The sequence below is a fragment of the Talpa occidentalis genome, unplaced genomic scaffold, assembly GCF_014898055.3.
Source record: "Talpa occidentalis isolate TD23 unplaced genomic scaffold, MPIMG_talOcc4v2.1 talOcc4.9, whole genome shotgun sequence".
Lineage (NCBI taxonomy): Eukaryota > Metazoa > Chordata > Mammalia > Eulipotyphla > Talpidae > Talpa > Talpa occidentalis.
In genome coordinates this window covers 79,714,381-79,731,219 of record NW_023605305.1, presented here as the reverse complement: position 1 = coordinate 79,731,219, position 16,839 = coordinate 79,714,381, and the positions used below count along the sequence as shown (strand labels likewise).

The 16,839-nt window shown below is 47.1% G+C and overlaps 1 protein-coding gene across 1 annotated transcript; it reads right to left on the bottom strand.

Annotated features, from left to right (window-relative positions):
• Positions 1-13,476: 13,476 nt before the first annotated feature.
• Positions 13,477-16,594, bottom strand: CRNN (cornulin). The gene is made up of 3 exons (XM_037500807.1): positions 16,439-16,594; positions 14,752-15,413; positions 13,477-13,501 (listed from the first exon to the last, which is right to left on the bottom strand). Exons 1-3 carry the CDS (start codon positions 16,574-16,576, stop codon positions 13,477-13,479), a joined length of 825 nt encoding a protein of 274 aa, XP_037356704.1. The 5' UTR covers positions 16,577-16,594.
• Between the last annotated feature and the right edge of the window lie 245 nt (positions 16,595-16,839).

Below are 16,839 nucleotides of genomic sequence, written 5' to 3'. Positions count from 1 at the left end.
GATTGAGCAGATATTTGGCTACTTTGGTTTCTTAATTTTTCTCCCTCTGTTAAATATAAGCATGTAAGAATAGAATTTTCCTCCTCTATCCCAAACCTGGTCCACTTCCCATTTAGTACTTGTAGCTCCTGTCTATGTGGGGTGCTCTGCAGATGCCCACACAGGTGAGTGGCTATATTAGTCCTTGAAATGAACCCACAGTGTTCCTATGAATGAACAGGGTTAGGGTGGCCACAGCCCTGACTCAGGGTCCCCAGGACAAGTGCAATGACTGCTTTAAATCTACTTTGAGGAGGGCAAGCTCTGCAGTGTTCGCCTCCCTACCTCTCCACGGGGGCTGCTCTCAAAGTGCGGATAATCAGGCACCCATAGAGCCATCTTTTCCAGAGAGGCCAAAGCCCTAGTGAGAGATTTTTTTCCTTTTATTTATGTATTTATATATTTTTACATACTTGTTCATTTTTGTACAACGTTTCATTTCTCCTTCCAGGTTAAGTAAAATGACCACCACTAAGACACCTGGGGACCAGCACCATAGACTCTTGTGCTCTTCCCTCCCGTTTTGATCCCTTTCCATCCTCTTCTCCTGATGAATGTCTTCAATGTATAGTTTGACTGCTAGCTGTGTCTTTTTTTCCCCTGATCCCTTGTATGTTCCTTCTAGTAAGAGATCTAATACTTTAGGGATATCAAGGCAGTGCCTGCACTAAACCAGACACTGAGAACCCATTTGTCAACAGGAGTGACTGGGAAGGCAGTCCTATGGTTCTGAGATACCTGGAGTTGGGCACAATTGAGATTTTCAGGACCACTTCCCCCAGCTGCACCTGGGCCCAGTGCCACACTGAGCGAATGCCACCTTCCATTCCAGCAAAAACATTTCTTCCAGGAGCTCCTTGGAGGCAACAGTCTTCACCACCTCCAGGGGGCAGCAGCAGTGTGGTATATGTACCGGTTCTTTGTATGAATGGGAAGTACCTGGTGGAAGACGATTGCCTGGCCATTGAGCAAGAGTTTAGTCATGAGTATCCTTGAGGACAGGGAATTTTTGAACACTACAGGCTATATAACTGGGACTTTTGTGCTTTGCAAGGGCCAACTAAATGTTTGAATTAAAAGTAACCTGATGGGCCTCCCTGGTGGTGCAGGGGTTAAGTCTCAGTGCTGTCAAGCTATTGCCAGCCACTGCAGCATGAGTTTGATCCCTGGCCAGGGAAGTAACCCACATGGAGCAGCAGACCTCTTCTGTCTCACCCACTGCTACCCTCAGCAGTGTATTTCAGTAGATCTGCCTGTTCTGCTCCCCACTCTGTCTCTGGGGAACCCCCTTACCATCCCCCCGTACCTCTGGCCTATACCCGAGTTCTTATATGCATAAATAAATAAAATAAATCTTTTTTTTTTTTTTATAAAATAAATCTTTTTTTAAAAAAGTAACCTGATGTCTTTCTATAGATGTACGTGTATATCTGCTCCCCAAAAAAGTGCAAAATTGAAATCTATAAATACTGAAAGGTCTAGACAAAAAATTTCATAAACCCCACTTATGCTTAAAGTTAATTTTTATTTAAAAATTCTTGTTAAGCAACTTTTAATGCAGTTTTTCAATACCCCACTCTCACCAATGGACAGATCAATGTGACAGAAAATGAACAGCCACATAGCTTTAAGACTACATATACCTAATAGACATCTATAGGACACTGCACTCTCCCAATACTGAAAACACATTTTTCAAAGTGCACACAGATCATTCTCTAATATTAACCACATTCTGGGTTACAAGACAAACATCAACAAGTACATGGAGGCTGAAATCATACTGACTAGTTTCTCTGACCATAAAGGCATCAAACTAGAAGCTATCCACAGCCACTGCAGCACAAGTTCAATCCCCAGCCAGAGAGCTACCCACATGGCACAGCAGACCTCTCCTGTCTCACCTGCTGCTCCCCTCAGCAGTGTATTTCAGTTGATCTGCCTGTTCTGTTTCCCACTCTGCCTCTGGTGAGTCCTCTCCCCCCACACCTCTAGCCTGTATCCCAGTTCTTGTATGCATAAATAAATAAATTAAAAAAAAATAGATCTACCATATGATCCAGCGAGTTCACTCCGAGGAATCTACCCAAAGAACACCAGGATACCATACAAAAGGAAACCTCCACTTCTATGCTTACTGCAGCACTATTTACAGTAACCAAGATATGAAAACAATCTGAATGCTCCAGAACAGAAAAATGGATCAAAAAGTTGTTGTGTATATGCACAGTGGAATGTTACTCATGGATCAAAAAAGACAAACTCATGCCATTTGTGATATCATGGATGGAGCTGGAAGGATTATGCTAACTAAACAGTGAGGAGGAAAAAGGTAAATATCAGATGGTTTGTTTCACTTACATGCAAAATATAGGGAAACTGAACAAAATGTGAAGAAAAAGACAAAACTAGCAAGTTGACCATAGATGGGAGGCATTCAGCAAGGGAGGAGGAGGGAGAAATGTCAAAACAGGGGAGGGAGGAACACAGAGAACTATGGTGATGAGTCAGGAGTGCTATGATGAGGGGAGAGCTATGGGGATTACACCTGAGGGGAGAAACCAATTACCATACAAAAACGGACGATGATGTAAGAAAGTAGTTTATAGAGGCATGTTTTATTTTTATTTATTTATTATTTATTTATTTGTTTGTTTTGTTTATACAAGCACTGGGTACAGTCAGAAGCGCGGGAGGGTGAGAGAATTCACCAGAGCCAGAGCGGGGAGCAGAGCAGGCAGAAGGACCGAAGTACACTGCTGAGGGGAGCAGCGGGCGGCAGGAGAGGTCTGCGCGCCATGTGGGACCCTCCTCCGGTGGCCGGGGAGCAGCCGGGGATCGAACTGGTGCAGCAGAGGCCGCGGGCAGCCTCGCAACCCAGCGCTCAACTGCTGCGCCACCAGGGAGGCCCAAGAAAGTAGTTTAAAAAGAAAAAATTTTCAGCAAAAACTATAAGTGGTCCGTGGGAGCATTTTAATATGTTTGAATCATGTGGAAGTGTCGTTTTTTAGAGTCTGTGGGTTTGGAGTGCCGGGTCCTTGGGCTCACTCTGGGAAAGGTTTCACCAGAGCTCCTGTTTCGGGGTACGCAGTGAGTTTCCCAGGCGAGTTGCTCCACGAGACAGAGACGTTAGTTATATTTAAAGGGCAGGTTTATTAGGGAAAGGGACAGACGAGTAAAAGACACTTGCACTGACACAAGCGGGCAGAAAGAGCTGCCCTGAAAGGAACAGGTTTGCTGAGAGAGGCCTGCATGGTTGCAGGCGGGCCCCCTTGAGGAGAGCTGCCTCCGCTGAGGGAGGTCAGTGAAGAGAAGTCCCGGCATGGTACAGGTCGCGGGCAGGCAGGAGGCTGCTGCCCTGCAGAGGGAGAGTTGGTGAAAAGAGGCACCTGCATAATCACAGGTGGGCAGTGGGCGTGCTGCCCTGAGCCAGTGCAGAGACTGCACTGATACAGTCTTCTGTTTGAGAGGGCTCACTCCTTGTGAGCTGTCAGTGGTTGTTTGGATAATTATGTAGAATTTGAAAGGTAAGGGAGATTCTACAATGGGCCCAATCGCCATATCTTTATGTTTGGGGTCTGTTGGGCTCAATCTCCATATCTTTAGCCTCAGGATACTCGTGTCATCCTGGGAATACTAGTGTCCTCTGCACCTTGGGATACTAGTTTCCACAACTGTGTGGATGGTTTTGCTAATCTCTTCTGCCCTCACCTCCTTGTGTGAGCCCAGTTTCTAGTCTTGTGGCGCCTCCCTTTTTAGTTTTCTTCTATTCTTGTCCTCCATCATCCCCCCCCACTACCACTCCCCGGACCATATCTGGCCCAAAATCTTTTGGGTAGTTGAAGGGAGGAGGTCTATTTTCTGTAGCTGCTTCTTGCTGGAGTGGGACGTAGAGCTAGCCCTGGGACATGGTCTCCCTAACACTAGTCCCTGAGCTACCCATTGTTGTTTTTTGAAGGATGCAAGGGGTGGGGCATCTGGACATGCTGTTCCTCTTGTGTGGGTCAGTTGTTTGTTGTTTGGAGGAGTTTAAACTTGAAGAGCTTTCCCTAGGTTAGAAGAAACAAATTTGGTTAGGAAATTGTGTATGTTAAGGTTTTAAGAGGAGAGTGAGAAGTATAGCAGCGGCTAAGGTCCCTCAGTAACATGTACAGTCATTTGGGGCCAGCCATTGAGTGTCAGGTTTGCTAACAAGATGAGCAGCGGTAAAACAGCTAGCAAGTTTTGGGGTTGTGACATGAGAATAAATTTTACCAGGAAAACAACCCATTTTTAGAGTGTTGTTAGACTAAAAAGAATGTTGATGGGATATTTGTTTTTAGCAGAGGAGCTGTTTTAAATCCCATGTGTCCCTTGTAGGGGCAACACCCACCAGGGGAGCCCCGAAGTGCTGGACTAAGGCTTATAGCCATGGACTCAGCGGGAGAGTTGGCTTGTGTGTGTGTAGAGTAGCAAGCCCAGTGAAAACTGCTAGTTTTTTGCTTGGTAGGGACACCAAGTGTCATGAGCATGATTACTGTGAGGTTAGTCAGAAAAGTTGGGTGAGCTTTAAAGTTAAGTTAGAGTGAGGGACTGCAGTCCACTTTTTAAAATGTTAAGATTTTACCCGAGTGTGATGACTCCAAGGTTTTATACCTTCCAGTTGTGAGCAGAGCTGGTATTTAGAAAGATGGTGTCGAACCCTTTGAGCTCCAGAATGAAGACAATTCCAAGTGTTCAGAAGCATCAGTCATGGAAAGGGGAGTCTGTGGGAGATTGTGGTCTGTTAGAAGCAAACTTCTATGAAACAGTTCAATATAAAAAGTGTTAGTCCAATCTGTAGGTTGAAGAGGACCAGAAATTAAGTTACCGAAACATTATGTGAATAGACATGTTTTTTTCTTGGGCAGCAGTAAGTAGATCCAGTGCCTTTTGATTTTGTTAAAGGCATTTTTATATTTTGTGAGGAAGGGAAGCTAGGTCCAGAATGCTGGGTGAGTACAGAGTAAGTGGCTCCCGTATCAGAAAATTAATATTCTTACCTGTGACATGCAGGGGTACCCTAGGCTCAGCCATGGAGATGGTTATCTGGGGAGTTGGTGACATCCTTGGACCCCATCAATTGTCATCTAGGAGGGCCTCCCTTGGTGGTGCAGCAGTTGAGCACTGGGCTGCGAAGCTGCCCGCAAACTCTGAAGGGCCTATTGGATCCCCGGCCGCCGGCGAGGGTCCCACATGGCGCAGCAGACCCCCCTCCTGTCTTACCTGCTGTTCCCCTAGGCAGTGTATTTTGTCGATCTGCCTGTTCTGTTCCTGGCTCTGACTCTGGTGAATTCTCTCACCCTCCTGCGCTTCTGACTGTACCCAGTGCTTGTATAAATAAATAAATAAATCTTTAAAGAAAAAAATGTCATCTAGGAGGTGTCACTTGTCCAGGAGCATCACTCATCATCCAGGAGGCACAGGCTGGCAGCTGAGGGTCTGGTCCCTCCTCCCTTTGGAGAAGGGGACAATCCCTTTTCCAGTGGCCTTTCTTTTTGTACCTGGGGCACGGCCCAGGTGAATTTTTGGGTTGTGTGTAATTTCTGCTCCAGTGTCCAGTCTTGTCATACCTGTAGCGTGGGGCCGTTGAAGCTTCTCCATTCTTTATTCCTGGCGGGTCAGTCTTCTGTTTCCGAGCTGGGTAAGCCTGGGTCAGCAGGGCACCGGCAATGACGTTGCCTGTTAACAGAGCCTGCCTATACTCCCTCACCACAAGCTTCTTGCCTTTTTTAACTCTTTTATAATTGACTGGCTTATTAGGGTTTAAGAAGTCTTATGTATCTTATTAGTTTCTGTTGAAAAGGTGTAACAGCCCTGTGAGAATACTTTCTATGAGGTATCAATATACCCAAATTGGCTTGTTTGTTTTTCACAATGAAAAACAATTTTATCAGGTGTCTTAAAAGTGCTCTTAAGACAAAATCTTTAGTATTTTAGAAAGAAATTGTTATAGAACAAACTTACATATTTTTACAAAATATTTACTTACTCAGGTTCTCCCCTGGTGGCGCAGCAGTTGAGCACTGGGCTGCGAAGCTGCCGGCAGCCTCTGCAGTGCCGGTTTTGTAACAGGGTGGTCCCCAGGAAAGGGGGAGGTTCCAGCTCCACCCTTCCTGTCCTATAACAGTTTGATCCCCGGCCGCTCCCATGGCTCCCTCTCCTGCCGCCCGCTGCTCCCCTTAGCAGTGTGTTTCATTGTTTTCCCAGCTCTGGCTCTGGTGAATTCTCTCACTCTACCTCACTTCTGACTGTACCCAATGCTTGTAAATAAATAAATAAATCTTAAAAAAAATTTAATTACTCAGAGACACAAGGATTTTTAAGTCACTTAAGCACACAAAATTTTTTAGAAATCTCTCTCAGACATGTAACACTTATCCTTTGCAGATCTAGTGCCCTTGATTTTACCCAGCATCTGATTTGTAGATAACCTCTGCGAGTAGCAGAAAAACTTTTAAACTCTTGAGTACTAGTTAGTAGGCAAGCAGGTTTAATACTGTGACATTTATATTTAGAATAATTAGATTTGTCCAAATCAGGCAGGGAACCAGTTTCCTTAAGACAAAAGAACACCTTATTTACAGACTGTGAGGACAGGAGAGACAACAGATTAAGATCTCTTATCTTGTCTTTCAAACAATAAAGCATTCTACATAGCCTGTTAGTAAAAGCAGAGTCTCAAAATTGCCTGAAAGAGTTGGGGCAGCCATGGACATACCCCCAGGGAGAGTGGGGGCAGCCACGGGTGTACCCCCAGAGAGACATGTAGGACCAGAGGCCTATCTCTGAGGCTGTAGGATCTAAAATAACTGACTGGAGTTGTCTTAGTCCCTCACGAGTCTTAAAGTTAAGGCAGATATAACAAGAATGCTTAATCAAAGAGAGGAAATCTGGTCTCCATAGCAAGGGAAGATGACTATCAAGTTCCAGTGATGTAGGAAGGCACTTAAAAGACAAGGATTTAGAGAGGGGGAGCTCCGAGAAGGGGAGCTCTGAGAGGGAGCTCAGGGAGGGAGCTCCAAGAAGGGGAGCTCTGCTTGAGCAAGAAAAAGGCTGGATGGGTTATTGGCTACTTATGGTTTGTTGACTTGCAGTTGACTACGATGAAAAGGAAGTAGTGAAAGATTGTAGTTGAGTTAGGGAAGAGCAGTAGATAATAGGTTGTGAAAAGCAGGTCCAGGTCTCCTTTTTTTTTTTTTTAAAGAAATCCGAAGAGGATGCTTACTATTTTTTTTTTTTAAAAGATTTATTTATTTATTTATACAAGCACTGGGTAGAGTCAGAAGCGCAGGAGGGTGAGAGAATTCACCAGAGCCAGAGCAGGGAGCAGAGCAGGCAGAAGGACCGAAGTACACTGCTGAGGGGAGCAGCGGGCGGCAGGAGAGGTCTGCGTGCCATGCGGGACCCTTGCCCGGTGGCCAGGGATCGAACCGGCACTGCAGAGGCTGTGGGCAGCTTCACAACCCAGCGCTCAACCACTGCACCACCGGGGAGGCCCTCGTTTTTAAAATCCTAAGAGGTGGAGAGCCATGGGGTGGGACGTGTGGGTGCTTATTATGAGTTCCTGCATTGTTGAACCCTTTGTCTTATGGTTAGCGGGACTAGAGCTAACCCAGGGTGCACACAAACTTATCCTTTCATCGGAGTCTTCTACAAAGTGGCAGCTAGCCCTAGTGGCCTCTTGCATGGCTGAACTGTGCCCAGTATTTTTTTGCAGTGAGAGTGAGACCTGGTTTGAAGACAGAACTCAGGAGCTGGCTCTTTTCCCGAGGTAGAGAGGGAACGGCGGCTCAACTGAGATAGATTAGCAACGTAGTGAGGCAAAGAGAGAGGCATGAGGCGTTTACCTGGTCAGGCCTAGGGCAACTGGAAGGCTGTTCCTGCATGTTTGAGGGGCCACTAAAGAGTAGCCTTGGCCTGAGCCCCTCAGTCTGTGTAGGACAGCCAAGCAGTTGCTGAACACCAACTCCTCTCAGAAAAGGAGAGCTTGTAATAGCATGACGGTAAAGAAATTAGAGAAATCTTACCAATGTCGTGAAAAACCACGTGTTGGGTGCAAAATGTTGGGTGCCAGATGACTTGAAAAGTCCCATGTTGGGCACCATATATTGTTGTTGGAGACTGTAGGTTTGGAATGCGGGGGTCTTTGGGTTCACTCTGGGAAAAGTTTTACCAGAGCTCCAGTTTCAGTGACACATGGCAAGTTTTCCAGGTGAGTTTCTCCATGAGACAGAGACATTAGTTATAATAAAAGGGCAGGTTTATTAGGGAAGGGATAAAACAGTTAAAGACACTTGCATAAACACAACTGGACAGGAAGATCTTCTCCAGAAGGGACAGGTTTCGCAAGAGATGCCTACATGGTTGCAGGCAGGCGGCCTTGACAGGTCACGGAGTGAGAGAGTTGGTATAAAGAGGCACCGGCATAGTCACAGGTGGGCAGTGGGAGTGCTGCCCTGAGCCAGTGCAGAGACTGCACTATAATAGTCTTCTGTTTGGGAAGGCCTCACACCTTGTGAGCTGTCAGTTGGTTGCTAATTTTGGATAACTATGTAGAATTTGAAAGGTAAGGGAGATTCTACAATGGGCTCAATCTCCATATCTTTACCTTTGGGGTCTGTTGGGCTCAATCTCCATATCTTTAGACTGTGCCTCAGGGATACTAGTTTCAGCAACTGTGTGGATGGTTTTGCTAATTTCTTCTGCTCACACATCCTTGTGTGAGCCTGGTTTCTGGTCTTGTGGTGCCTCCCTTTTTAGGCACCATCAGAAGGATGATTCCTTTCTTCTTCAAAAGGAATAAGGCCCATCTCAGGAGCTATACACTCCATTCCCACCAAGACCCTCTGTGCTTTCCACAAATTGCCCTCCTTGGCGCTGTTAGGGGGAGAGGATGTCCTGAGCTAATTCCATACAGACTTTATGGACTCCATCCCCCACTCCAGGCCAAAGGGAAGGTGGCTGGGATCTGAGGGTGGAGTTAAGCAGCCAGGTTTGGTATAAAAACCAAACACGTGGACCTTAGGGTCTCTCGCTCTCTCGCTTGCCACCTGGCTTCACTGCTCCTGGCTCGCGGCCAGCTCTCAGAGTGCCATTTGGGATTCCAGATCGGCGGATCGGGTAGGACGCATTTAAAACTTTGTCTCCCACTTTTCTCCCTGAGCTGTACATTTCCTCATTTCCCCTTCCCTTGTAAATAAACCTTTTATTAACCTTTCGTGTGTGCCTGCAGTGGAGTATTAATGAGTCCCTTTTAAGCGCGTGGGTGAGGACCCACAGCCAGGTAACCCGTTTTATATCGGGGCTGCTCTGTAACAAAAGTACCCTGGTATTGTTAGGGGGAAAAGGATGTCCCAAAGCAAATTCCATATAGGCTTTGTGGACTCCACCCCCACCCCAGGTCAAAGCCAAAGACACTGGGAACTCCAAATCCCATCACCACCAAAGGAAAGGTGGCTGGGACCTGAGAGTGGGGTTAAGCAGCCAGGTGGATACAAAAGCCAGACACGTGGGCTTTGAGGGGGGCTCTCCATTTTGGCTCTCCGCCAGCTCGCAGCGTCTTCGGATAGGGTAGGATGCATTAAATTAAAGACTTTATTTCCCTATTTTCTCCCTGAGTTGTACATTTTCCTTATTTCTTTTTCTCTTGTAAATAAACCTTTTATTAACCCTTTTGCGTGTGTCTGTAGTAGAGTATTCATAAGTCCCTTTAAAGCGCGCGGGTGAGGACCCACAGCCAGGAACCCGTTTAATATCGGGGTTGCTCTATAACAGTATTACTAGACATTTTTAATTTGTCCTTGCACTTCTTATGATTTCTATCTTATGACAGTTGTGCTACATCTTATTGATTAGATAGATATTAATAATTGTTTTCTTCATTGTGAAATCATAGCCTTTGGTATTTCAAAGTGTCCTTCTTGGCCTTATTTAATGTTTTTTTGGCCTGAATTCTAACTTGGAATCAAGATCATGACTCCAGTGTCAAAAAGTTTGTCTTAATCTGCATCTTCCTGAAATATATCAACTCATCCCTTTTAAGTCATCTTCTGGATCTTTCTTTGCTTCAGATGATTCAAATGTCCCATGTAAGGAGTATAGACTTACATAGAGATAATACAAAAACCTGTTCTCTTAATAGTGAGTTAAGCCTCTGACACTGTTATTACAAATGGTATGTTTAACCTCACATTTTTATGTCATTTTTATAAAAATAAATGTAACACCATTCATTATACTTTTTTTAAAAAAGATTTATTTATTTATGCATACAAGAAAAAGTGAGTAGGCCAGAGGTGCGGGGTATGAGGCAGAGTAGGGAGCTGAACAAGCAGATCTACTGAAATACACTGCTGAGGGGAGCACTGGGCAGGTGAGGTAGGAGAGGTCTGCTGCACCATGTGGGGCCAGCTCCCTGGCCAGGGTTTGAACTCATGCTGCAGTAGCTGGATCGAACTTATGTTGCAATAGCTGCACCACAAGGGAGGCCCATATATATTGTCTATTTTATGTGCACTTTCCTTGTAATATCTTTTGATGTTGAGGAAGGTTTGTATTTTTGTTCTAATGTTACCTTTATATAATATGTATCCCCTCCCTTTTTTAACATACTGTCTGTTCATTCCCTACTCCAAGGAATCATGGAATTTTTTTTACTCTCCACTCTTTCCTCCCTTCCTCCTAAAGTCTAATTTGAAGTGATATGCTGTTACTCCAGCTTTTGCTTACATACTTATGTAAAATGATCCATGAGCTGACTCCAATTTCCACATATTTTCTCCTTCTGCATACTTTGTGAGCTGTGTTTTTATATATTTACATAATATATTTTTATAAGTATAGTTTCATATTTACACAATATATATATATTTTTTTTAATTTTCTAGAGGCATGTCTTATTTATTTATTTATTTATTTATTATTTGTTTGTTTGTTTGGTTTATACATGCACTGGGTACAGTCAGAAGCGTGGGAGGGTGAGAGAATTCACCAGAGCCAGAGCGGGGAGCAGAGCAGGCAGAAGGACCGAAGTACACTGCTGAGGGGAGCAGCGGGCGGCAGGAGAGGTCTGCTCGCCATGTGGGACCCTCCTCCGGCGGCCGGGGAGCAGCCGGGGATCGAACCGGCTGCAGAGGCCGCAGGCAGCTTCGCAACCCAGCGCTCAACCGCTGCGCCACCGGGGAGGCCCCACAATATATTTTTATAAAAATATTTATATATTTTAGGGAGAATATGATGTTAAATACTCTTCTATCACCTCTATCCCTATTTAATCTTATAGTTCTACAGAAATATATTTAGTTGCTTTTTATATTTTCCCTATCATTCTGGATTGATTTGTTTTGTTTTTTAAAGATTTATTTATTTATGCATACAAGAACTGGGGTACAAGCCAAAGGTGCGGGGGTGGGGTGTTGAGAGGATTCACCAGAGACAGAGTGGGGAGCAGAACAGGCAGACTGACTGAAATACACTGCTGAGGGGAGCAGCCGGCGAGACAAGAGATGTCTGCTGCGCCATGTGGGTAGTCCCTAGCCAGGGATCAAACTCGTGCTGCAGTGGCTGTGGATAGCTTCATAGTGCTGCATATTAACCCCTTGTGCCACTAGGGAGGCCCCGATTTGTTTTGTTTTTTATGCTCATTTTCTAGCATGTTCTCCAGGAAAAGATTATGGGAACAATGTTCCCTAAATTTTCTGCCAAATGTCTTTGGCCTTTATACCCAAAGTTCACTTGCATGGATATAAAATGGCCTATAAGTAAAACTTACCTTCCACAGCTCTTAATTCCTTCCCATTCTGGTTCCAATTAGGGGTGTGTGTATAGGGGGGGTGGAGCCAGGGAAGTATTTTGTGTATTAGTTTTCCACTGCTGTTGTAACAAATTACCACAAGTACTCAATGACTTAAAACAACATTAATTCCCTTGCAGCCCTGGAGGTCAGAAGTCAGCAGGGCTGTGTTCCTTCTGGAAGCTCCTGGAGAAAACTGGTCTTGCTTTGTCCACTTTCTAGAAGCTGGCTCCTTCCTTGATTTGTGCACCACTGTGACCCAACTGGCCCCCTTGCCTCTTCCTGTAAGCACTCTTGTGATTACATGGGGCCCACCCAGGAAATTTATAATAAACTCCCCATTTCAGGGCCCTTGACTTAATCACATCAGAGGAACCCCTTTTGTTACAGAAAAGATCATATTCACAAATTCTTTGGATCAGGACGTGGGCACCTCCTGGTGTAGTTCCTCAGTGCACCATTTTATTTTCTCTTTGGAGATTCCCCTTATTTTCTGCACACTGATAATGCAGTGGAAAATATCATTTTGCAGCATCTAGTTATTCCATTGTGGGAGGCCCTTCAGGACACCTAGCCTGCCCTACTGTAAGTAAGAAGTCCCCTTAAGAAGTTTCTCTGGGCCTCCCGCATTGCGCAAGGGGTTAAGCACCACACTATGAAGAAATCCAAAGCCTCTGCAGCACGAGTTCAATTCCCAGCTGGCCAGGGAGCTACCCACATGGCGCAACAGAACTCTCCTGTCTCACCTGCTGCTCCCCTCAGCAGTGTGTTTCAGTCAGTCTGCCTGTTCTATTCCCCACTCTGTCTCTGGTGAATCCTCTCAAACCCCCCCCTCCCACATCTCTGGTCTGTACCCCGGCTCTTGTATGCATAAATAAATAAATCTTTAAAAAAAAGAAGTTTCTAGATGATAGACAAAGGCTCCACCCTAGTCCCTTAGACTTAGCAACTTTAGGGTTGGGTTTATAAAGCTATATTGAAAAACTATTCCTGATGTCTTGATGTGATTCTTATAACAAATCAGATGTGAGACATCCTGGTCCCTAACTTGTTCCTAGCCATGGGGGTCCTGTCACGAGAGCTCAGAGCTGATGCCAGTGAGGATCAGAAGCTCAGAATCTGGGCCCTCCCTCAGGTCCCCGAATGCACACCCTCACCCCACACAGGCTCTGGGGACTTCTTTTGTTTGTTGGTAACCTTAAGTCAGCCTTCCCATGAGGCATGACAAGTGACTTAACAATCCAGAGTTAGAGATCGTGAAAGGCTGAGAATAGCTTTACCATCCTAATTCTACATGTCCTTTAAGGGGATTATAAAAAAACCTCTTCTTGTTGAAACCTTTCCCCATCTATCTCTGCCTAGCATTAAAGGATGACATCTTCTCTCTTTAACTCTTCACACTTGGAATCTCATGTGATCTTTTCTCCTTGGATGTTTAGATAGGAGCCTGGGCGTGGCCAGGATGAGTCCATCAAGTCAATAGAAGTGATTGAACCAGACACAGAGCCCAGTTACTGAGGAAGGTTTTATTGATGTAGTAGGATGAAGGGGCCAATGGACAGATGACAGAAATAAAAGTAGTTCTAAAAATGCCCACAATCTGAGGAGAATTCAACACAAAGGGATCACTTTTTTCGTGTCTTCTTGCTCCTGAGACGGTTGCACAGCAGAGCAGTTGAGAGAAAAGAGTTTGGGTAGGAAGCAACTTGCAGAAGTAATCTCACAGAGAAAGATCTAAGGGAAGCATGGTCAGTAAGAGTTGTCCATACCCGCTGGACGGGCCAGGGCAGGGCAAGCCAACTTCCTCCAGCTGTCTCCTCCTGGCACTGAAGTCCAGGGTCAGTCTCTACAAGCCACCCTGGTCCTGTGGGGGGAATGTTATCTCCCTCGAGAAGTCGTCAACCCACTCTCCATGAACCACTGTGGACTCGCTCTCTCCCTGCCCTCTGGTCACACTGCCCTCTGGCTGAGTGCTGCTCCCGTCCTGCCTACCTGTCAGAGTGCTTTCACCAGTCTGCACCTGTCCTCCTGGCACTGGCTTTTCTGCCTCGTTGTTGCTCACTTGTGTCCATCCTTGACCATGGCCTGACTGTGTCCACCCTTGACCATGGCCTGACTGCATCTGGGTCTGTCCCTGTTCTCTAGCCCCTGCATGGCCCGCAGCCTGGCCCCTATGCTGCTCCACAGTCTGGGTGTATGACCCTCCTTGTGTCTGAACATGTCCTCCTTTTACTGCCTGGCTGGTCTGGTACCTGTTTTGTCCCTGCGTCCCAGTCCCTCTGGTCTGGTCATACGTAGACACCTGAGACTGGGCGCCAGTGCTTCCTGACTGATGGCCCCTATCTGTGGTCTGGGTGTGTGACCCTCCCTGAATCTGAATGTGTCCTCCTGTCACTGTCTGGCTGGTCTGGTACCTGTTTTGTCCCTGGGCCCCAGTCCCTCTGGTCTGGTCATGTATGGACACCTGAGACTGGGCTCCAGTGCCACCAGTCTGATGGCCCCTGTCTATGGTCTGGGTGTGTGACCCTCCCTGTGCCTGAATGTGTCCTCCTGTCACTGTCTGGCTTGTCTGGTACCTGTTTTGTCCTTGGGCGCAAGTCCCTCTGGTCTGGTCATGTGTGGACACCTGAGACTGGGCGCCAGTGCTTCCTGACTGATGGCTCCTGTCTGTGGTCTGGGTGTGTGACCCTCCCTGTGCCTGAACATGCCCTCCTGTCACTGTCTGGCTTGTCTGGTACCTGTTTTGTCCCTGGGCCCCAGTCCCTCTGGTCTGGTCATGTGTGGACACCTGAGACTGGGTGCCAGTGCTACCCGTCTGATGACTCCTATCTGTGGTCTGGGTGTGTGACCCTCCCTGTGCCTGAACCTGTCCTCCTGTCACTGTCTGGCTGGTCTGGTACCTGTCTTGTCCCTGGGTCCCAGTCCCACTGGTCTGGACACACGTGGACCCCTGTGGGCGGATGTTGGTGCTTCCTCTCTGCTGGCTTCTATCTTGCTCCACAGTCTGGGTGGCGCCTGTCTGGGTCTGAGTACCAGTTGCCGTCACACTTTCACCTCTCTGGTGGGCTCCTTCCTGTTCCCTGGTCTGCACCTGTCCCTCTGACCCCCTCTCTCTGGTCTGGTGACTCCTGTCGCCACCCACTCTCTGGGTCTGCTCCACATGACCCCTCTCCTGTCTCTGAGGCTCAGCCTGTCTGTCACTACCACTGCTCTGAGGAGAGCTGAAGCCCTGACCCTGGGTCTGAGTGGCAAGGCCGGCCTGCACCCCAGAAGCCTGTGCCCTCTGTCCATGGCTGCTCCCCTCTTGCTGCTGTCCTGTTCCAGTTCTTCCTATTGCAGAGCCACTTCTCTGTCCTTCTTCCAGCTCTTTTGAGGCCCCAGAGGTGTGGCTTCCAGGCGCTTGGGATCCGCAAGCTCCCTCAGGACTCTCACTCAAGGTTTTGAAGCTGGCCTGGGCGACTTTAAACACCAAAACCAGAAATTCCTTGAAATCCACAGTCCCCGTGTCATCTTCGTCTAGCAGACGCAGGACTTCATCCACAGTGGATGGATCGTGTGGTTTCTGGGGAGAAGATGAGGCTAGTCAGCATCCCAGGCAGGACATGGTTAGCCTGGACCACTGAGCTTGCAGGTTTCCCAGCCCTAAAACTGGAGCCGACCAGCTCCGATGCCCATTGTCATAATGGGACTACAGCAGCTCTCATGGGTGATCACTTCCATGGGAGTGTCCCGTCTCTCTCCCTCAAGGTTGGGAAGCACTTTTGTTTGGTATCTCCGTGTCTGGCATACATCCTGGCCTACTGGAGAACTGCACAATGATTGGATGAAGAATTATAAATGACTGGACTCATAACAATTCTTCGGGCTGTACTTGGCACAGTGGGAACACAGCTACTTGGGAATTTGGGGGGCCCTCACTGAGGCTCAGCTGTGGATCCCATGGGACCATGGTTTGACTAGAGAACGTGGAAGCAGCATCCTACCAGAGCCAGGCACTGCTGTCTCCCAGACTTTCATTATGCTGTTTGCTTTAGATGCCAACCAAAGGCAGGGAAAGTCAGGATGTGCATCAAGGCCCTGGTTCTGGTTTATTAGGAAGGGGCCCCCAGATGGTCTTCCAGCTGTGCTCCAACACCTCAGCTCCAAGGTGAACACTCAGCTGGTATTTTTGAGAAACTGCTTTGTGCAAGAAACAGTTATGTCTCTCACAAACCCTTGTTAATGGATGCTGAAATTGCTGATAGTCATTGGAAAGGTTGAGTGTATCAGATTTTTTAAAGCAGCAGAAAATAGCATTCTTTTTATTTCTTGAATACTCCAAATACCGTTCCTTTAGAGTATACTGACCTTATTTTCAAATTATAACTAATTGAAGTCCAGGTATAGTTCTGAGGACCCAAGCCTGGCATGGTCCATGGCTGGGTCTTGTTCCTTTGTCCTTCCTCTGCCCACCCAGCTGCCTGTGTGGGGCCACTAGGTTTGGCCTTGGCTACTGCCTCCTCAGATCCTTGAGGCAAAGTGTCTGCAGGCAGACATGTGTTCTCTGTCCTCTCCTGCCCCCTCCCTGGCTGGCTGGGCCCATCATACCACAATGACATCTGCAAACTCTTGCTCCAGGAGCCTTTTCAGCTCTCCCCTGGTGAGAACCTTGCAGTCACCCTCCATCCTGGCATAGCGCTCGAAGGCTTCGATGATCCCATTAATGTTTCGCAGTAACTGAGGCATCTTCAGAGTCAAGCTGAAGAAAGAAGAAAAGCCCCATAGTCATCCTCAGCTGTGTGGTTGGGAGCACTCCACTTCCCAGTCCTCTCCTGGCCTGTTCTGCTCCCCTTCGCTCCCTCGGTGTCTCCCTCGGCCCTACCCTATGGAGTGCACTTATGATTGGGAAGGAGGAGCACATGGTGGTCAGAGACAGCCGCCTGTGTCAGGATTTATCTGCCAGCCCCCTGCCACTGACCTGCCAGGTGAGTGAGATGAGGTTGCTTTGC

Bases quoted from the DNA above. Each gene is read 5' to 3' on its own strand.
- CRNN (XM_037500807.1), bottom strand. From the start codon at position 16,576: ATGCCTCAGTTACTGCGAAACATTAATGGGATCATCGAAGCCTTCGAG. The intron at 15,414-16,438 runs GTATGATGGGCC...TCTTCTCCCCAG, and splicing joins AGTTTGCAGATGTCATTGTG to AAACCACACGATCCATCCAC. The intron at 13,502-14,751 runs GTACCAGACCAG...CAACCGTCTCAG, and splicing joins GGGACCCAGGGACAAGACAG to GAGCAAGAAGACACGAAAAA.